The 23,774-nt window shown below is 44.4% G+C and overlaps 1 protein-coding gene across 1 annotated transcript in view; it reads left to right on the top strand.

The window, feature by feature from the left end:
* LOC141273114 (uncharacterized) overlaps positions 1–23,774 on the top strand; it is a 70,114-nt gene that overhangs the window by 14,693 nt on the left and 31,647 nt on the right. The window contains exons 5-6 of the mRNA XM_073684518.1: positions 1,085–1,176; positions 18,894–18,999. Coding sequence (XP_073540619.1) covers positions 1,085–1,176; positions 18,894–18,999 — 198 coding nt within the window. The remainder of the gene's footprint in view (positions 1–1,084; positions 1,177–18,893; positions 19,000–23,774) is intronic.

The raw sequence follows: 23,774 nt of genomic DNA, 5'->3' as shown, positions 1-23,774 counted from the left end.
TTTGATGCCTTCAGTGTGTATGTACAATTTTCATAGTCATGAAAATACAGAAAAAAATTTAAATGAGAAGGTGTGTCCAAACTTTTTGTCTGTACTGTATATTTTACACTTTGTCCCACTATGGGACTTTTATTTTTTGCACGCTGATCGCTTGTATAGCATAGGGATGCAGCAGCATCTCTGTGCTATGCAGACTGTCAACTCTGCATTGGCATAGTTAGATAGAACATGCACTGCGCACGATGTATCTAACTTCCTGGTGACCCGGATGCTGTCATGATGATATCGGGTCACCATGGCAACGATCGGGACCCCGCGCCATAGCATGGAGTCTCCGATCCAAGGTAAGGACCGCTCCTGGCACATAGTACCGGGTGTCAGCTGTCAAAATGAGCTTGTCAAAATCGCCTGTGCGCAATAGTACATACCTGGTCCAGAATTACCAGGGCACAGGGATGTACTATTATTGACAATGTCAGTAAGAGGTTAAAATGGGCAATATAATTGGTGGAGAGTGGTTGAACTTGACGGACCTAGGTCTTTTGCCTATGTAAAAAATATAGAGTGTCTGTAATGTAACTTACCGTGTATTATAGCCTGTTTTTTTTTTGTTTTTGTTTTTTTTTTATATATCAAATCAAAAGTATACCTTGTGTGGATGTGGCCTGGGCATACTGTCTGCACCCTCGATAAGACCTGACAGTTGCTCCATTCTTAAAGGTTTTCAATTTGTTGAAATTGTTTTCTCTACATAAGTTGTCATGTATATTCTGTATACAGCCTGGCATATCAATATTAGACAGTCTTACAGTGTGCCAGATTGATCATAGTGATTCATGTTGTTTGATAAATCTGGCACAATTTTACTTATCTAAATATTTTAGATATTTATTTTGTGCCAGATATTTGCAGTAAAATTTTCGCACATTTGTAACATCAGGCTACAGTGCCTTGTTGGGTGCATAAACTGTCTAAAGTGCATTAGAAGTATGGCAGAAGTCTTTAAAGATATAATTTTTTGCTGCATTTAGCTTGATGAATTGCCCCTATTGTTTTCATCTGCTGTTTATCTTGTTCTTGACAGATGAGTCAAGTGGTGTAAATACGCCAGTGAGATTTTCAAGTCCAGAGTATTCTCCAGAAGAGGATGAGACCACCAATGAAAATATCAACCAGGTACCTTTCAGTAAAATGTAGCAATAGTGGTGTGCAAACATATTTTTGACAATACCAATATTGATAATGATAGATCTTCTAATTGATCAATATTGTTTTAAATAACACTCCCAACTTTAACCAAGCCAGGATCTTCTTTTTCAGAGCTAACTATATTGTTTCATCCTCCATCCATCTTTTTAAAGCCAAGTGCATAGTATCATCTCCCTCCCCCCCCCCCCCCTTTGAACAGAATCCCCCAATATTCTTCTATTACTTTACAGCAGGGGTCCTCAAACTTTTTAAACAGGGGGCCAGTTCACGGTCCCTCAGACCATTGGAGGGCCGGAATATAGTTTTTAAAAAAAACTATGAACAAATTCCTATGCACACTGCACATATCTTATTTTGTAGTAAAAAAAACAAAACGGGAACAAATACAATATTTAAAATGAAGAACAAGTAAAGTTAAATCAACTGGTATTTCAATAGGTAGGTAACTGTACCCAATAGGCAGCATAGGTCCTCAATAGGCAGGTAAGTGTTCCCAGTAGGCAGGTAAATGTCCCCAGTAGGCAGGTAAATGTCCCCAGTAGGCAGGTAAATGTCCCCAGTAGGCAGGTAAATGTCCCCAGTAGGCAGGTAAATGTCCCCAGTAGGCAGGTAAATGTCCCCAGTAGGCAGGTAAATGTCCCCAGTAGGCAGGTAAATGTCCCCAGTAGGCAGGTAAATGTCCCCAGTAGGCAGGTAAATATGCCCAATAGGCAGCATAGGTCCTCAATGGGCAGGTAAATGTCCCCAATAGGCAGGTAAATATCCCCAATAGGCAGCATAGGTCCTCAAAGGGCAGGTAAATGTTCCCAATAGGCAGGCTGTTTCCCCCTTATAATGCCATATGCAGGCTGTTCCACCCCTTATAATGCCCCATGCAGGCTGTTCCCGCCTTATAATGCCCCATGCTGGATGTCACCCCCCATATAATGCCCCATGCAGCATGTCACCCCCCCCCCCCATATAATGCCCCATGCAGCATGTCACCCCCCATATCATGCCCCAGGCAGCATGTCACCCCCCATATTATGCCCCAGGCAGCATGTCACCCCCCCATATCATGCCCCAGGCAGAATGTCACCCCCCCATATCATGCCCCAGGCAGCATGTCACCCCCCCCCCCATATCATGCCCCAGGCAGCATGTCACCCCCCCCCCATATCATGCCCCAGGCAGCATGTCACCCCCCCCCATATCATGCCCCAGGCAGCATGTCACCCCCCCCCATATCATGCCCCAGGCAGCATGTCACCCCCCCCCATATCATGCCCCAGGCAGCATGTCACCCCCCCCCATATCATGCCCCAGGCAGCATGTCACCCCCCCCCCCATATCATGCCCCAGGCAGCATGTCACCCCCCCCCCCCATATCATGCCCCAGGCAGCATGTCACCCCCCCCCCCCATATCATGCCCCAGGCAGCATGTCACCCCCCCCCCCCATATCATGCCCCAGGCAGCATGTCACCCCCCCCCATATCATGCCCCAGGCAGCATGTCACCCCCCCCCCCATATCATGCCCCAGGCAGCATGTCACCCCCCCCCATATCATGCCCCAGGCAGCATGTCACCCCCCCCCCATATCATGCCCCAGGCAGCATGTCACCCCCCCCCCCATATCATGCCCCAGGCAGCATGTCACCCCCCCCCCCCATATCATGCCCCAGGCAGCATGTCACCCCCCCCCCATATCATGCCCCAGGCAGCATGTCACCCCCCCCCATATCATGCCCCAGGCAGCATGTCACCCCCCCCCATATCATGCCCCATGCAGCATGTCACCCCACCATATCATGCCCCATGCAGCATGTCACCCCACCATATAATGCCCCATGCAGCATGTCACCCCCCCATATCATGCCCCATGCAGCATGTCACCCCCCCATATCATGCCCCATGCAGCATGTCACCCCCACCATATCATGCCCCATGCAGCATGTCACCCCCCCATATAATGCCACATGCAGCATGTCACCCCCCCATATAATGCCACATGCAGCATGTCACCCCCCCATATAATGCCCCATGCAGCATGTCACCCCACCATATAATGCCCCATGCAGCATGTCACCCCCCCATATTATACCCCTTGCAGGATGTCACTCCCCCATATAATGACCTATGCCTCCATACATTAAAAAAAAAATAAATCCAATACTCGCCTCACTTCTCACTTGCTGCCGCTGCTCTACTCTGGTCTGGACTCCAGCGTCGCGGCTGTGTTGTCCCGCTCTGCGCTGCCTGTGACGGCACTCGGGAGGGCGCGTTGTAAAGACGTCACCGCACCCTCTGACCTGAGACGTCACAGGAAGCGCAGAGCAGGAAGACAGCGGATCTGCAGAGGCACGGGGAGAGGTAAGTATCCGCCTGCCGGTGCCCTGAGCAAGAGGGGGGAAGGGCGGGCGCTGACACCGCTCTCCTCTCCTCCGCCCATAGCCCCGCGGGCCGGATAAAAGTCCTCCGCAGTTTGAGGACCCCTGCTTTACAGCAACCGCCAGTTAACTACTTGAGTGTCCACAGCAGCTGTTCAATTTCCCTTTCTAATGTCATCCAGAGGAATTTATCAGAGCAGAAGCAAACTACAAGCACAATGATTCATTACCTATATTGCCCACATTTTTGCAAGCTATCAAACCTGTCCATGTTAGTATGTTGCCCATCCAATGAGGAAAGCTTAGCTTAATTTTTTAGTAACATCAGTAATTGAAAAAAAAAAAAATGCTGCATTTGGTGACACATGCAGTGCTCAGCATAAATGAGTACACCTCCTTGGAGAAGTATGAATTTAATCAATTTCTCAATGAACACAAGAACTGTTTCCAAAAATTTGACATGACTGAGTTTCATAGAACATTTTTTAACCCATAACATGAAAATAAGTTTAATAATAAAACTTTCATTACAAAATCCCCCCTTTTAGTCATGCAAAGATGAATACACCCCACATACAAAATGCTAGATGTAGTTTTTTATGATCTCCATGATTTTTAAGGACAGCACCAAGTTTTTTAGGCATGGAATGAACAAGTTGGTAACATATTGCAAAATCTATCTTTTTGCATTCTTCAAGAACGACCTCTTTTAGAGCCTGGATGCTGGATGGAGAGTGATGCTCAACTTGTCACTTCAGAATTCTCTATGGGTGTTCAATTGGGTTCAGATCAGGAGACACACTTGGCCACCGAATCACTTTCTCCCTGGTCTTCCTCAGAATAGCAGCAGATGTGTGTTTTTGGATCACTGACATGTTAGAAAAGTGCACGTTTACCAAGGGCACGGAGCAATTGTAGCATCCTCTCTTTTAATATGGAGCAGTATATCTGTGAATTCATGATACCATTAATCGTTTCGCTCCCCAACACCAGTAGCACTCGTGCAGCCCCATGTAAGGACACTGCCACCACCATGTCTCACTGTAGGCACCTTGCAGTTTTCTTTGTACGCTTCACCTTTGCGGCGCCATATAGTTTTGATGCCATTAGTTCCTAAAACTTTTATCTTGGTCTCATCACTCCAGAGCAGGGGTGAGCAATTAATTTTCCTGAGGGGCCACATGAGGCACCATGACTGTTGTGGAGGGCCGAACCAGTTGGCTGGAATTAATTCTGCTCGATATTAACACATGAATTATAATTATTTTATATTAATTGTATCACTTAATATTGAACTGAATTAGTATTTTGACACACTGCTACTGCTAATATATGTTAAGATAGGGATTATTGTAACATGTATCTTACCAGTAGCCCACAGCTCCCCCCTATATGTAGTAGAAGCACACACACAAACTATATGCACTAAGAAGCGCCCACACTCAGCCTCCCTATATGCATTGAGGCGCCCCCACACATATAAAGAAAAACAAAATACTCTCCTCGCTCCCGTTCCCCATGCACTCTGCTCCTGTCTTTGCTGTGTGCACTGTGGATCTACACAGCAGACTCGAGGCACTGATGTCTTTGCGCTTGCTGCCTCAGTCTCGTACACTGAATGGTAGAAAGAAAAGTCGGTGGCTTCCTCCACCACCACTGTTTTCACCACTTTCTGCATCTTGAGGATCCAGATAGTGGTGAAATCAAAACGTGGGTAGGATAAAGGCGACCACATGGTACAGTCTGTGGGCCATTGTTTTCAGTCCTTTGGCTATCTTGGTGCCTCAGGCCGGATAGGACTAGTCAGAGAGCCAGATGTGGCCTATGGGCTGCACTTTGCCCAGATCTGCTTCAGGGTATAGAGTCTCAGTCCAGTTACCACCTTCAGCTGAAAACCACTGCAGAGTGGAGGAGACTGATGGATTAGTCTAGTCACATGCTCCTCCATTAGCAGCTATTTTGAGGACCGGAGTGCTGTGCAGTCTATGAGGAAGGCCATACCAGCAAATGCAGGAGAACCTGTAATACATACAGTTAAAATCACCATTATTGGCACCCCTTTATTTTTTTTAATAGACTGTACAATATCTTCAGAAATGAATGGAAATGTACCAAAGTTACAGTACAGACCAAAAGTTTGGACACACCTTTTCATTTAAAGATTTTTCTGTATTTTCATTACTATGAAAATTGTACATTCACACTGAAGGCATCAAAACTATGAATTAACACATGTGGAATTATATACTTAACAAAAAAGTGTGAAACAACTGAAAATATGTCTTATATTCTAGGTTCTTCAAAGTAGCCACCTTTTGCTTTGATGACTGCTTTGCACACTCTTGGCATTCTCTTGATGAGCTTCAAGAGGTAGTCACCGGAAATGGTTTTCACTTCACAGGTGTGCCCTGTCAGGTTTAATAAGTGGGATTTCTTGCCTTATAAATGGGGTTGGGACCATCAGTTGTGTTGTGCAGAAGTCAGGTGGATACACAGCAGATAGTCCTACTGAATAGACTGTTAGCTGCTTTTTTCTTGCCATAATACAAATTCTAAGTAAAGAAAAACGAGTGGCCATCGTTACTTTAAGAAATTAAGGTCAGTTAGTCCAAAAAATTGGGCAAACTTTGAAAGTGTCCCCAAGTGTAGTTGCAAAAACCGTCAAGCGCTACAAAGAAACTGGCTCACATGAGGACCACCCCAGGAAAGGAAGACCAAGAGTCACCTCTGCTTCTGAGGATAAGTTTATCCGAGTCACCAGCCTCAAAAATCGCAGGTTAACAGCTGCTCAGATTAGAGACCAGGTCAATGCCACACAGATTTCTAGCAGCAGACACATGTCTTCAACAACTGTTAAGAGGAGACTTTGAGCAGCAGGCCTTCATGATAAAATAGCTGCTAGGAAACCACTGCTAAGGACAGGCAACAAGCAGAAGAGACTTGTTTGGGCTAAAGAACACAAGGAATTGACATTAGACCAGTGGAAATCTGTGATTTGGTCTGATGAGTCCAAATTTGAGATCTTTGGTTCCAACCACCGTGTCTTTGTGCGACGTAGAAAAGGTGAACGAATGGACTCTACATGCCTGGTTCCCACCTTGAAGCATGGAGGAGGAGGTGTGATGGTGTGGGGGTGCTTTGCTGGTGACAATGTTGGGGATTTATTCAAAATTGAAGGCATACTGAACCAGCATGGCTACCACAGCATCTTGCCACGGCATGCTATTCCATCCGGTTTGTGTTTAGTTGGACCATCATTTATTTTTCAACAGGACAATGACACCAAACACACCTCCAGGCTGTGTAAGGGCTATTTGACCAAGAGGGGGAGTGATGGGGTGCTACGCCAGATGACCTGGCCTCCACAGTCACCAGACCTGAACCCAATCGAGATGGTTTGGGGTGAGCTGGACCGCAGAGTGAAGGCAAAAGGGCCAACAAGTGCTAAGCATCTCTGGGAACTCCTTCAAGATTGTTGGAAGACCATTTCCGGTGACTACCTCTTGAAGCTCATCAAGAGAATGCCAAGAGTGTGCAAAGCAGTCATCAAAGCAAAAGGTGGCTACTTTGAAGAACCTAGAATATAAGACATACTTTCAGTTGTTTCACACTTTTTTGTTAAGTATATAATTCCACATGTGTTAATTCATAGTTTTGATGCCTTCAGTGTGAATGTACAATTTTCATAGTCATGAAAATACAGAAAAATCTTTAAATGAAAATGTGTGTCCAAACTTTTGGTCTGTACTGTATATCCCCAAGATTTTTTAATTAGTGGTCCAAAGTAATACAACAATAAAACATTGTTTTTCAACTTCCATGTTGCAATTTCAATGAAAAAACAGAATAAACAGCATGTGCAGCAATAAAGGCACCCCTAATTAATACTTAATTGCACACCCTTTGGCAATGCCAACAGCCTCCAAATGTTTCTTGTAGCCATCTATAGGCTTTTTGCATTCTCTGCTGGAATTTTCTCCTGTTCTTCTTTTGCAGTTTGTTTAAGCTCTTGAATGTTGGCAAGGTTATTTTTCCCATTGGGAGATTTCAGCCCACCCCAAAGATTTTCAATGGGATTGAGGTCAGGACTCATTGCCGGCCATTTTAAAACAGTCCATTTTTCTTTTTCAACCATTCCTGTGTACTTTTGGATGTGTGCTTTGGGTCATTTTCTTGCTGGAGGACCCATGATCTTTGACTCAAACCAAGTTTTATTACACTTGGTAGGACGTTTCACTCTAAAATCTCTTGATAATTCTCTGATTTCATTCAACCCACAGCATTATGGCTCCTTCATGCTTAACTGTTGGTAAGGTGTTCTTTTCCTTATAAGCTTCATTGCGACATTTTGTATACATAGAGCTTTTTGCCTATGCAAAGCAACAGTTTTTTTGTTTCATCTGTCCACAGAACATTTTCTTAGAAGGATTGTGGTTTGTCAAGGTACTCTTTGGCAAAGATCAGTCATTCCTTTTTATGCCTTTTCTTTAGCAACGGTTTCTTCCTTGACCTTCGCCCATAGTGTGCGGCGTATGGTATTTGTTGAAACCATGACCCCAGACTGTTCCAGGTCTTTGGATGTTTGACGTAGTGTTTTTTCCACCATTTGCACCAACCTTCAAAGTCATCTCTTGTCAATTTTTTCTTCTACCCCTCCCCCCTCATATCCAGGGAGGTTCTTGACAGTTCCATGCTTGGTAAACTTCTTAATAACATTCAGCACTGTTGAAACTGGGATACCAAGGTCTTTGGAGATGGCCTTATACTCCTTGGAAGTCTTGTGTTTGCTAATAAGAGCAGTTCTCATGTCCTTAAACAGCTCCTTTGTCTTCATGAGTTAGCAAGCTGTCTATTATTGCGATCTCTCTGTGTACCTGTAATTCATATAACATTGCACAATCAGATAATATGTCCGATTACTAGCCATCCAGAAAATATTTTTGAAATAGGCTGAACATTACCCACTGTAGAAAAATACATTCTTTCTGATTTGAAGAAGGTGCCAATGTTTAAAGAATGTGCAGATAGCCTGAAAGTGTTAGAAGTGTCCCTATGTGCCCACGATGCAGAAATGCTCCGGATTTTTTCCTGAGCGTTTCTGTATCTCCCTGGCAGAAAAGACGCATGCGGATTTTACATGCGGATTGTACATGCGGATTGTACATGCGGATTGTACATGCGGATTGTACATGCGGATTGTACATGTGTTTTTCCTGCCAGGGACATGCGGAAGTGAAGCGTTCTTCACATTCATTTCCGCATGCGGGTTGTCAAGTGCTTTCCAAGCGATTTTAGCATCACCTGGAAAGTGCTTAACAACTTGGTCACACTATATAAATCCACGCAACACCATGGATTTATATAGTTTGACTGTAAAAGAATGGTAAAAAATAAATATTATACTTCTGATGGCCCCCGGAGTCCTTATCCGATCTGTCTTGGCTTGCCGGCAGCTCGCAGTAGACTAAAAGGACCTGCCATGACATCATTTAGTTATGTGAATTGTCACGCAATCGCCAACGTCAGCGGTCGCGTGACCCATCACATAACTAAATGACGTCATGGCAGATGCTTTTTAGACTATCGTGAGCTGCCGGCAAGCCAAGACAGATCGGATAAGGACACCGGGGGCCATCAGAAGGCAAGTATAATGTATATTTTTTTATTTTATTCTCTTCTTTTTAAAGGTACTATGGTACCCGAGTCTGGAGGAGAGTCTCTTCTTCTCCAGACCCGGGTACCATCCGCACATAAAAATGCATGGATTCCGCATCTATAGATGCAGTGATGTGGATGTCATGTGGTCCAATGCAAGTCAATGGCCGCGATTCCGCAAAATAATTGGTAGTGCTGCGGATTTTTCCGCAATGATAATCCGCAGTGGGAATTTCCGCAGCATGTGCACAGCACATGCGGATTATCATTGGGGAACATGGCAGACCTTCTACCATGCGTTTTATAAGCGTTTCTGCAGTATGTGCACAGCACATGCGGATTATCATTGGGGAACATTACAGACCTTCTACCATGCGTTTTATAAGCGTTTCTGCAGTATGTGCACAGCACATGCGGATTATCATTGGGGAACATTACAGACCTTCTACCATGCGTTTTATAAGCGTTTCTGCAGTATGTGCACAGCACATGCAGATTATCATTGGGGAACATTACAGACCTTCTACCATGCGTTTTATAAGCGTTTCTGCAGTATGTGCACAGCACATGGGGATTATCATTGGGGAACATTGCAGACCTTCTACCATGCGTTTTATAAGCGTTTCTGCAGTATGTGCACAGCACATGCGGATTATCATTGGGGAACATTACAGACCTTCTACCATGCGTTTTATAAGCGTTTCTGCAGTATGTGCACAGCACATGGGGATTATCATTGGGGAACATTACAGACCTTCTACCATGCGTTTTATAAGCGTTTCTGCAGTATGTGCACAGCACATGCGGATTATCATTGGGGAACATTGCAGACCTTCTACCATGCGTTTTATAAGCGTTTCTGCAGTATGTGCACAGCACATGCGGATTATCATTGGGGAACATTACAGACCTTCTACCATGCGTTTTATAAGCGTTTCTGCAGTATGTGCACAGCACATGCGGATTATCATTGGGGAACATTACAGACCTTCTACCATGCGTTTTATAAGCGTTTCTGCAGTATGTGCACAGCACATGCGGATTATCATTGGGGAACATTACAGACCTTCTACCATGCGTTTTATAAGCGTTTCTGCAGTATGTGCACAGCACATGCGGATTATCATTGGGGAACATTACAGACCTTCTACCATGCGTTTTATAAGCGTTTCTGCAGTATGTGCACAGCACATGGGGATTATCATTGGGGAACATTACAGACCTTCTACCATGCGTTTTATAAGCGTTTCTGCAGTATGTGCACAGCACATGCGGATTATCATTGGGGAACATTACAGACCTTCTACCATGCGTTTTATAAGCGTTTCTGCAGTATGTGCACAGCACATGCGGATTATCATTGGGGAACATTGCAGACCTTCTACCATGCGTTTTATAAGCGTTTCTGCAGTATGTGCACAGCACATGCGGATTATCATTGGGGAACATTACAGGCCTTCTACCATGCGTTTTATAAGCGTTTCTGCAGTTTGTGCACAGCACATGCAGATTATCATTGGGGAACATTACAGACCTTCTACCATGCGTTTTATAAGCGTTTCTGCAGTATGTGCACAGCACATGCGGATTATCATTGGGGAACATTACAGGCCTTCTACCATGCGTTTTATAAGCGTTTCTGCAGTATGTGCACAGCACATGCAGATTATCATTGGGGAACATTGCAGACCTTCTACCATGCGTTTTATAAGCGTTTCTGCAGTATGTGCACAGCACATGCGGATTATCATTGGGGAACATTGCAGACCTTCTACCAAGCGTTTTATAAGCGTTTCTGCAGTATGTGCACAGCACATGGGGATTATCATTGGGGAACATTGCAGACCTTCTACCATGCGTTTTATAAGCGTTTCTGCAGTATGTACACAGCACATGCGGATTATCATTGGGGAACATTGCAGACCTTCTACCATGCGTTTTATAAGCGTTTCTGCAGTATGTGCACAGCACATGTGGATTATCATTGGGGAACATTACAGACCTTCTACCAAGCGTTTTATAAGCGTTTCTGCAGTATGTGCACAGCACATGCGGATTATCATTGGGGAACATTACAGACCTTCTACCATGCGTTTTATAAGCGTTTCTGCAGTATGTACACAGCACATGCGGATTATCATTGGGGAACATTGCAGACCTTCTACCAAGCGTTTTATAAGCGTTTCTGCAGTATGTGCACAGCACATGTGGATTATCATTGGGGAACATTACAGACCTTCTACCAAGCGTTTTATAAGCGTTTCTGCAGTATGTGCACAGCACATGCGGATTATCATTGGGGAACATTACAGACCTTCTACCAAGCGTTTTATAAGCGTTTCTGCAGTATGTACACAGCACATGCGGATTATCATTGGGGAACATTGCAGACCTTCTACCAAGCGTTTTATAAGCGTTTCTGCAGTATGTGCACAGCACATGGGGATTATCATTGGGGAACATTGCAGACCTTCTACCATGCGTTTTATAAGCGTTTCTGCAGTATGTGCACAGCACATGCGGATTATCATTGGGGAACATTGCAGACCTTCTACCATGCGTTTTATAAGCGTTTCTGCAGTATGTACACAGCACATGCGGATTATCATTGGGGAACATTACAGACCTTCTACCAAGCGTTTTATAAGCGTTTCTGCAGTATGTGCACAGCACATGCGGATTATCATTGGGGAACATTACAGACCTTCTACCAAGCGTTTTATAAGCGTTTCTGCAGTATGTGCACAGCACATGCGGATTATCATTGGGGAACATTGCAGACCTTCTACCATGCGTTTTATAAGCGTTTCTGCAGTATGTGCACAGCACATGCGGATTATCATTGGGGAACATTACAGGCCTTCTACCATGCGTTTTATAAGCGTTTCTGCAGTATGTGCACAGCACATGCGGATTATCATTGGGGAACATTGCAGACCTTCTACCAAGCGTTTTATAAGCGTTTCTGCAGTATGTGCACAGCACATGTGGATTATCATTGGGGAACATTGCAGACCTTCTACCATGCGTTTTATAAGCGTTTCTGCAGTATGTGCACAGCACATGTGGATTATCATTGGGGAACATTGCAGACCTTCTACCATGCGTTTTATAAGCGTTTCTGCAGTATGTACACAGCACATGCGGATTATCATTGGGGAACATTGCAGACCTTCTACCATGCGTTTTATAAGCGTTTCTGCAGTATGTGCACAGCACATGCGGATTATCATTGGGGAACATTGCAGACCTTCTACCATGCGTTTTATAAGCGTTTCTGCAGTATGTACACAGCACATGCGGATTATCATTGGGGAACATTGCAGACCTTCTACCATGCGTTTTATAAGCGTTTCTGCAGTATGTGCACAGCACATGGGGATTATCATTGGGGAACATTGCAGACCTTCTACCATGCGTTTTATAAGCGTTTCTGCAGTATGTGCACAGCACATGGGGATTATCATTGGGGAACATTACAGACCTTCTACCAAGCGTTTTATAAGCGTTTCTGCAGTATGTGCACAGCACATGCGGATTATCATTGGGGAACATTACAGACCTTCTACCATGCGTTTTATAAGCGTTTCTGCAGTATGTGCACAGCACATGCGGATTATCATTGGGGAACATTGCAGACCTTCTACCATGCGTTTTATAAGCGTTTCTGCAGTATGTGCACAGCACATGCGGATTATCATTGGGGAACATTGCAGACCTTCTACCATGCGTTTTATAAGCGTTTCTGCAGTTTGTGCACAGCACATGCGGATTATCATTGGGGAACATTGCAGACCTTCTACCATGCGTTTTATAAGCGTTTCTGCAGTATGTGCACAGCACATGTGGATTATCATTGGGGAACATTACAGGCCTTCTACCATGCGTTTTATAAGCGTTTCTGCAGTATGTGCACAGCACATGCGGATTATCATTGGGGAACATTACAGACCTTCTACCATGCGTTTTATAAGCGTTTCTGCAGTATGTACACAGCACATGCGGATTATCATTGGGGAACATTACAGACCTTCTACCATGCGTTTTATAAGCGTTTCTGCAGTATGTGCACAGCACATGCGGATTATCATTGGGGAACATTGCAGGCCTTCTACCATGCGTTTTATAAGCGTTTCTGCAGTATGTGCACAGCACATGGGGATTATCATTGGGGAACATTGCAGGCCTTCTACCATGCGTTTTATAAGCGTTTCTGCAGTATGTGCACAGCACATGGGGATTATCATTGGGGAACATTGCAGACCTTCTACCATGCGTTTTATAAGCGTTTCTGCAGTATGTACACAGCACATGCGGATTATCATTGGGGAACATTACAGACCTTCTACCATGCGTTTTATAAGCGTTTCTGCAGTGTGTGCACAGCACATGTGGATTATCATTGGGGAACATTGCAGACCTTCTACCATGCGTTTTATAAGCGTTTCTGCAGTATGTGCACAGCACATGCGGATTATCATTGGGGAACATTGCAGGCCTTCTACCATGCGTTTTATAAGCGTTTCTGCAGTATGTGCACAGCACATGCGGATTATCATTGGGGAACATTGCAGGCCTTCTACCATGCGTTTTATAAGCGTTTCTGCAGTATGTACACAGCACATGCGGATTATCATTGGGGAACATTGCAGACCTTCTACCATGCGTTTTATAAGCGTTTCTGCAGTATGTGCACAGCACATGGGGATTATCATTGGGGAACATTACAGACCTTCTACCATGCGTTTTATAAGCGTTTCTGCAGTATGTGCACAGCACATGCAGATTATCATTGGGGAACATTGCAGACCTTCTACCATGCGTTTTATAAGCGTTTCTGCAGTATGTGCACAGCACATGGGGATTATCATTGGGGAACATTGCAGACCTTCTACCATGCGTTTTATAAGCGTTTCTGCAGTATGTGCACAGCACATGCGGATTATCATTGGGGAACATTACAGACCTTCTACCATGCGTTTTATAAGCGTTTCTGCAGTATGTGCACAGCACATGCGGATTATCATTGGGGAACATTACAGACCTTCTACCATGCGTTTTATAAGCGTTTCTGCAGTATGTGCACAGCACATGCGGATTATCATTGGGGAACATTGCAGACCTTCTACCATGCGTTTTATAAGCGTTTCTGCAGTATGTGCACAGCACATGCGGATTATCATTGGGGAACATTGCAGACCTTCTACCATGCGTTTTATAAGCGTTTCTGCAGTATGTGCACAGCACATGCGGATTATCATTGTGGAACATTACAGACCTTCTACCATGCGTTTTATAAGCGTTTCTGCAGTATGTGCACAGCACATGCAGATTATCATTGGGGAACATTACAGACCTTCTACCATGCGTTTTATAAGCGTTTCTGCAGTATGTGCACAGCACATGCGGATTATCATTGGGGAACATTGCAGACCTTCTACCATGCGTTTTATAAGCGTTTCTGCAGTATGTGCACAGCACATGCGGATTATCATTGGGGAACATTGCAGACCTTCTACCATGCGTTTTATAAGCGTTTCTGCAGTATGTGCACAGCACATGCGGATTATCATTGGGGAACATTGCAGACCTTCTACCAAGCGTTTTATAAGCGTTTCTGCAGTATGTGCACAGCACATGCGGATTATCATTGGGGAACATAGCAGACCTTCTACCATGCGTTTTATAAGCGTTTCTGCAGTATGTGCACAGCACATGCGGATTATCATTGGGGAACATTACAGACCTTCTACCATGCGTTTTATAAGCGTTTCTGCAGTATGTGCACAGCACATGCGGATTATCATTGGGGAACATAGCAGACCTTCTACCATGCGTTTTATAAGCGTTTCTGCAGTATGTACACAGCACATGGGGATTATCATTGGGGAACACTGCAGACCTTCTACCATGCGTTTTATAAGCGTTTCTGCAGCATGTGCACAGCACATGGGGATTATCATTGGGGAACATTACAGACCTTCTACCATGCGTTTTATAAGCGTTTCTGCAGTATGTGCACAGCACATGCGGATTATCATTGGGGAACATTGCAGGCCTTCTACCATGCGTTTTATAAGCGTTTCTGCAGTATGTGCACAGCACATGCGGATTATCATTGGGGAACATTACAGACCTTCTACCATGCGTTTTATAAGCGTTTCTGCAGTATGTGCACAGCACATGCGGATTATCATTGGGGAACATTGCAGGCCTTCTACCATGCGTTTTATAAGCGTTTCTGCAGTATGTGCACAGCACATGCGGATTATCATTGGGGAACATTGCAGGCCTTCTACCATGCGTTTTATAAGCGTTTCTGCAGTATGTGCACAGCACATGCGGATTATCATTGGGGAACATTGCAGGCCTTCTACCATGCGTTTTATAAGCGTTTCTGCAGTATGTGCACAGCACATGCGGATTATCATTGGGGAACATTGCAGACCTTCTACCATGCGTTTTATAAGCGTTTCTGCAGTATGTGCACAGCACATGCGGATTATCATTGGGGAACATTGCAGGCCTTCTACCATGCGTTTTATAAGCGTTTCTGCAGTATGTGCACAGCACATGCGGATTATCATTGGGGAACATTGCAGACCTTCTACCATGCGTTTTATAAGCGTTTCTGCAGTATGTGCACAGCACATGCGGATTATCATTGGGGAACATTGCAGGCCTTCTACCATGCGTTTTATAAGCGTTTCTGCAGTATGTGCACAGCACATGCGGATTATCATTGGGGAACATTACAGACCTTCTACCATGCGTTTTATAAACGTTTCCGCAGTATGTGCACAGCACATGCGGATTATCATTGGGGAACATTACAGACCTTCTACCATGCGTTTTATAAGCGTTTCTGCAGTATGTACACAGCACATGCGGATTATCATTGGGGAACATTACAGACCTTCTACCATGCGTTTTATAAGCATTTCTGCAGTATGTGCACAGCACATGCGGATTATCATTGGGGAACATTGCAGACCTTCTACCATGCGTTTTATAAGCATTTCTGCAGTATGTGCACAGCACATGCGGATTATCATTGGGGAACATTGCAGACCTTCTACCATGCGTTTTATAAGCGTTTCTGCAGTATGTGCACAGCACATGCGGATTATCATTGGGGAACATTGCAGACCTTCTACCATGCGTTTTATAAGCGTTTCTGCAGTATGTACACAGCACATGTGGATTATCATTGGGGAACATTGCAGACCTTCTACCATGCGTTTTATAAGCGTTTCTGCAGTATGTGCACAGCACATGCGGATTATCATTGGGGAACATTGCAGACCTTCTACCATGCGTTTTATAAGCGTTTCTGCAGTATGTACACAGCACATGTGGATTATCATTGGGGAACATTGCAGACCTTCTACCATGCGTTTTATAAGCGTTTCTGCAGTATGTGCACAGCACATGCGGATTATCATTGGGGAACATTGCAGACCTTCTACCATGCGTTTTATAAGCGTTTCTGCAGTATGTGCACAGCACATGCGGATTATCATTGGGGAACATTGCAGACCTTCTACCATGCGTTTTATAAGCGTTTCTGCAGTTTGTGCACAGCACATGCGGATTATCAGTGGGGAACATTGCAGACCTTCTACCATGCGTTTTATAAGCGTTTCTGCAGTATGTACACAGCACATGCGGATTATCATTGGGGAACATTACAGACCTTCTACCATGCGTTTTATAAGCGTTTCTGCAGTATGTGCACAGCACATGTGGATTATCATTGGGGAACATTACAGACCTTCTACCATGCGTTTTATAAGCGTTTCTGCAGTATGTGCACAGCACATGCGGATTATCATTGGGGAACATTGCAGGCCTTCTACCATGCGTTTTATAAGCGTTTCTGCAGTATGTACACAGCACATGCGGATTATCATTGGGGAACATTACAGACCTTCTACCATGCGTTTTATAAGCGTTTCTGCAGTATGTGCACAGCACATGTGGATTATCATTGGGGAACATTACAGACCTTCTACCATGCGTTTTATAAGCGTTTCTGCAGTATGTGCACAGCACATGCGGATTATCATTGGGGAACATTGCAGGCCTTCTACCATGCGTTTTATAAGCGTTTCTGCAGTATGTACACAGCACATGCGGATTATCATTGGGGAACATTACAGACCTTCTACCATGCGTTTTATAAGCGTTTCTGCAGTATGTGCACAGCACATGCGGATTATCATTGGGGAACATTACAGACCATCTACCATGCGTTTTATAAGCGTTTCTGCAGTATGTACACAGCACATGCGGATTATCATTGGGGAACATTGCAGACCTTCTACCATGCGTTTTATAAGCGTTTCTGCAGTATGTGCACAGCACATGCGGATTATCATTGGGGAACATTGCAGACCTTCTACCATGCGTTTTATAAGCGTTTCTGCAGTATGTGCACAGCACATGCGGATTATCATTGGGGAACATTGCAGACCTTCTACCATGCGTTTTATAAGCGTTTCTGCAGTATGTGCACAGCACATGTGGATTATCATTGGGGAACATTACAGACCTTCTACCATGCGTTTTATAAGCGTTTCTGCAGTATGTACACAGCACATGCGGATTATCATTGGGGAACATTGCAGACCTTCTACCATGCGTTTTATAAGCGTTTCTGCAGTATGTGCACAGCACATGCGGATTATCATTGGGGAACATTACAGACCTTCTACCATGCGTTTTATAAGCGTTTCTGCAGTGTGTGCACAGCACATGGGGATTATCATTGGGGAACATTACAGACCTTCTACCATGCGTTTTATAAGCGTTTCTGCAGTATGTGCACAGCACATGGGGATTATCATTGGGGAACATTGCAGACCTTCTACCATGCGTTTTATAAGCGTTTCTGCAGTATGTACACAGCACATGGGGATTATCATTGGGGAACATTACAGACCTTCTACCATGCGTTTAAGCATTTCTGCAGCGGAATTGCTGCTGCGGAAACGCTTAAAAAACGCATAGTGGGCACACAGCCTCACAGTCCCCTGATGGCCATGGAGATTAGCAAAGAAAGGAGCAGGCTGGGGATAGTGACCCTTCATACAACATGACTAGTAATACACAGGTGGTCACTATAACATCATGCGAATAAAAGAAAGAGATTATATTCATGAATTCTTAAAAAAAAAAAAAAAAAAAAAGCTATAAAAATTAGGTCAAACTCATGGCTTCACAGACAGTATGTTAGGTCGCGTAGTTGCAAAAATGATGGAAGAAAATGTTCTACCAGAGACTCGGGGTCCTCACTTGCTGAATAAGCTCATGTCTTTATGAGAATCTATTTTTGCAATGTAAGACTGGATATTCAGACCCAGTCTATGCAGCTGTATTTGCCTCACACAAGTGGCCCTGCAGCTAATCACTGGTTACAGTGATAGTGTTGTCAGTGCTGCGGCAAATGATTAACTTCAGCGGGCCCATTTTGCTGTAGTAGAAAGCCCAGACACAGACTACACTGAAATGGGGAGGGGTTTGGGTTGGTTCAATGAATGTATATTCTTATATTTTTCAGCTTTATGGGCTAGTTTGTAAACAAAAACAATTAATGAAAGAAAAAAATAAATAAAGGTGGACAACGCTCTTTAAACATTTTTGTTGGTTAAATTTTAGTCTGAAGACTTTAAAGATGTGAAGCTTGTTCTTATGCCACAAACTGAAAGAGAAGACACATATGTACAGATTAAAGAAGAGCATCTGGCCTTAAATATCAGTTCAGGTATGTAATTCCCACTGTAGTAACTTATGAAACTTCACATATCCGAGTCGACGATGCTGCAGATTTAAAGGGGACCTGTCGTCAGGATTTTATTTCCCAAACTAATGACATGAATATAAAGGTGCTTTTAATGCTGAGTAAATCCTTACCTTTCTTATCTGTTTTGGATAAATTGTATGCTAATGAGTTGCTCTGGGCTCTGCACTTAAGGCCCCGTCACACTTAGTGACGCTACAGTGATCCCGACAACGATACGACCTGTCAGGGATCGCTGCTGCGTCGCTATGTGGTCGCTGGTGAGCTGTCAAACAGGCAGGCTCACCAACGATCAGGGGAGCAGCGACATCGTGGAAAGAATCTTTCCACGATGTCCTGCTCCTGGTTACCAGCCTGCTGAAGCAGGAACAGGCTGGTAACCATGGTAAACATCGGGTTACTATGGGCACACGCGCACCTAGTAACCCGTTGTTTATCATGGTTACTACTCTGCTATGGTGAGCGGGAGGTTACCACTCACTTTAGCAGGCTCGTAACCATGATAAACAGCGGGTTACTAAGTCCGCGTGTGCCCCTAGTAACCCGATGTTTACCATAGTTACCAGCCTGATAGCTGCTCCCGCTGGTCACACACAGCGATGTGTGCTGACCAGCGGCAGGGCAACCACCAAAAAAAGGTCCAGGACATTCTGCAGCGATCAGCAACCTCACAGCAGGGGCCTGATCGCTGCAAAGTGTCACACATAGCGACATCGCTGGTGAGGTCGCTGTTGCGTCATCAAAACCGTGACACAGCAGCGATCTCGCTATGTGAGACAGGGGCTTTACAGCTCTCCTGGCGCTCTGCCCAATCTCTGCCCACCGCCAACCTCTTGTCTCTGATAGGTCAGTCATATTTCATTGACCTGTTAGACAGGAGGCATGAAGAAAGATATTCACTGCACTCAATTTTCCAGCAAACATTATTTACATTATAGTACATCTGGTTAAAATTCAGTCAGTACATCTTGATTGCGGCTGTAAGTGACGTTATGATTCTCTGAATCTTTCTCAAACTCTGCCAGCACTGTTGGCAGGAGGACTTAAGTCTTATAAGGCACTCCGCAGTGCTATGTGAAGCTCTTAGAGACAGGAGGCCGGCAGCGGGTGGGGAATTGGGAGTGAGGAGATATGTAAGAGCACTGCCCGCCCAAAGCACTTATAACTAGTGTTGAGCATTCTGATACGGAAATATCGGGTATCTACCGATATTCGTGGTATCGGAGTTCCGATACTTTTAGAATATCGAATACCTGAATCGGAAGTTCCCATAATGCCTGCGCTCTGCAGTGTCTCTGAAGTATGACAAGCTGGATGGCAGCGCTCAGCTTACTGTACTTGTCATTTAGTGTTAAAGGATTTATTAAAAAAAATAATAGTGTTTTCATGCACCGTCTCTTTAAAAAAGCCGGCCGGCAATTCAGCAGCGGTATCCGACAATTTAGAACAGAAATAATAGAGCATCACACATAGATTAGATAGATAGAAACATGTCAGTCACATATATAAGAAGTACAGTGACAGTGTTGATTACTGTACTTGTCATTTAGTGTTAAAATAAAGGATTTATTAAAAAAAAAATTGGCGTGGGGTTCCCCGTAATTTTAGTCTCTAGCGGAGGTTAAGCAGACGGCTGGGGCAGATGTTTGAAGCCTGGGAAGGGGGTAATACCCACGGAGCTTCCCAGGCTACTAATATCAGCCCCCAGCTGAATACCTAGCCTTTACTAGCTATTAAAATGGGGGACCCCAAAAAAATGACGTGGGGTCCCCCCTATTTTAATAGCTAGCAAAGGCTAGGCAGACAGCTGGGGGCTGATATTAATAGCCCAGGAAGGGTGCCATGAATATTGGCCCCCTCCCAGGCTAGAAACACCAGCCGTCAGCTGCCCCAGAAATGGCGCATCCATAGGATGCGACAATTCTGGCACTTAGCCTCGCTCTTCCCACTGCCCTGTAGCGGTGGCAGTGGGGTAATAGGGCCGGGGTTGATGTCAGCTTATAATGCCAGCTGACATCAAGCCCATGTTAGTAATGGAGAGGCGTCTATAAGACACCCCCATTACTAACCCCATAGTCAAAGTTTAAAAAAAACAAACACAAACACCCAGAATAAAGTCCTTTAATTGAAATAAACACACAATTCTTTATTGTTCTAAATTAAACCATACTTACCATCACGCCCATTCCAGCTGAAGCCAATGTCTTCTGCAATAAAAGTAAAATAATAAAGCAACATCATCCTTACCTTTCCATGGTTCCCACGACAGCTTCAGCTCTGCTACATTCACATCACAGGCTGGATCGCAGCAGAACGCTGCCATCCAGCTTGCCATGCCGCACACACTGACAAGCGCAGGCATGCTTGCGCTCCTCAGTGTCTCGCTGTGACGGCATAAAGATGAGCCAAGTTCATGTCCAATGAACTCGGCTCACCTCATGCACGTCACTGACAGAGTGGTAAAATTCTCCTGCGCTCAGCGCTTGAGCAGGAGAATTTTCCCATGCTGTCAGTGACGTGCATGAGGTGAGCTGAGTTCATTGGACATGAACTCTGCTCATCTGGATGCCGTCACAGCGAGACACTGAGGAGCGCAAGCATGCCTGCGCTTCTCAGTCACTGCGGCATGGCAAGCTGGATGGCAGCTTTCTGCAGCGATCCAGCCTGTCATGTGAATGTAGCAGAGCTGGAGCCGTCGTGGGAACCATGGAAAGGAAAACTAGGTTGCTTTATTATTTTACTTTTATTGCAGGAGATCGTTGGCTTCAGCTGGAATGGGCGTGACGGTAAGTATGATTTAATTTAGAACAATAAAGAATTGTGTGTTTATTTCAATTAAAGGACTTTATTCTGGGTGTTTGTGTTTTTTTTTTTTAACTTTGACTATGGGGTTAGTAATGGGGGTGTCTTATAGACGCCTCTCCATTACTAACCTGGGCTTGATGTCAGCTGGCATTATAAGCTGACATCAACCCCAGCCCTATTACCCCACTGCCACCGCTACAGGGCAGTGGGAAGAGCGAGGCTAAGTGCCAGAATTGGCGCATCCTATGGATGCGCCATTTCTGGGGCAGCTGACGGCTGGTGTTTCTAGCCTGGGAGGGGGCCAATATTCATGGCACCCTTCCTGGGCTATTAATATCAGCCCCCAGCTGTCTGCCTAGCCTTTGCTAGCTATTAAAATAGGGGGGACCCCACGTCATTTTTTTGGGGGGGTCCCCCATTTTAATAGCTAGTAAAGGCTAGGTATTCAGCTGGGGGCTGATATTAGCAGCCTGGGAAGCTCCGTGGGTATTACCCCCTTCCCAGGCTTCAAACATCTGCCCCAGCCGTCTGCTTAACCTCCGCTAGAGACTAAAATTACGAGGAACTGCTCGCCAATTTTTTTTTTTAATAAATCCTTTATTTTAACACTAAATGACAAGTACAGTAACCAACACTATCACTGTACTTCATATATATGTGACTGACATGTTTCTATCTATCTAATCTATGTGTGAAGCTCTATTCTTTCTGTTGTAAATTGTCGGGTACCGGTGTATGCCGCTGCTGAATTGCCGGCTTTTCATGTAATACATTCTACATTATTCTTAGTTGTTTTCCTTCATGTAGAATTAACCTACAAGGAAAGAAAGGGTTTATTTCTATTCCGATATTTGTGTCCCATTGACTTGCATTGGTTTCCGGTATCGGAATCGGCGATATCCGATATTTTTTGGGTATCGGTCCCGCCGATCCGATATTTCCTGATATCGGAAGGTATCGCTCAACACTACTTATAACTCATTATCGTTCAATTTCATCTACGGATTTCTCTAAAGCAGCAAAACGGATTTCTCCAAGAAAGGTAAAGATTTACTCAGCATTAAAACTCTTTTATACACGTCATTAGTTTATGGTATAAAATCCTGATGACAGGTTCTGAAATGTAAAGACAAGCAAATTACCTCTTATAAAAAAATCTTTTCTGTTTTCAAAAACTGGGATTTTTAATTCTATAGCTTTCCTCTCGTTATCTAGGTTATTGGCCAACCTGTCGTCTCAAGTGGCCCGTTACCTAGGTAATGAGCGCAGGTCGCTCTATGCTTTACAGCCTGCAAGCATCACTCTGGATCAGGTCAGCTTCAGTCCCCTACACTTCTCCCATGCTGCAGATGAAAGCTGCTTCTGTTAGCAGCATTTAAGAGCACTCATTTCAGACCAGTGACCATGCTACTGGTCTGAATTGTGCATTTCCAGTAGCTTACTTTCCCTACAAACCTTGGAGGCAGGGTGCAGTGTGCTCCTTTAAGACAAGATTGGAACACTCCTTTTAAGCTTGTGGTTGAACTTCACAGGAGAAAGTTATTAGTGCTATATACTGCAATACTATAATACTGCAACATATAGAATAAGTGGTTTTGCAATTGTAAGTTCAAAGGAACCTGTCAGCTGATTCAGGCTCCCCAAATCACTGGCTCCATGAATTAGATTGCAATCAGGTGTAATTTTTTCTGTAACACTCCAGAGAAAAATGTAGTAATCTAGAGAAAATTAAAGATCCTTTTTCAGCCTGCTTTTTCCAGCCCTGCTCCAGATCGTTGACAGGTGTCTTGCTAAAGGAAAGCCCTGTCAATCACCTCAAACAGCAGGAGCATGTTAGAGAAAAATGTACATGGCTGCAATTGTGCAATTTGATTGATGCCTGTGGTTTGGAGCGCATTAATCAGCCGATGGGTCACCTTTTCAGACTAAAAAAA

Source organism: Phyllobates terribilis, unplaced genomic scaffold (assembly GCF_046119375.1).
Source record: "Phyllobates terribilis strain yellow unplaced genomic scaffold, ASM4611937v1 Scaffold_5__5_contigs__length_657084704, whole genome shotgun sequence".
In the NCBI taxonomy this organism is placed as follows: Eukaryota; Metazoa; Chordata; class Amphibia; order Anura; family Dendrobatidae; genus Phyllobates; species Phyllobates terribilis.
This window is presented reverse-complemented; position numbering and strand designations above follow the sequence as displayed.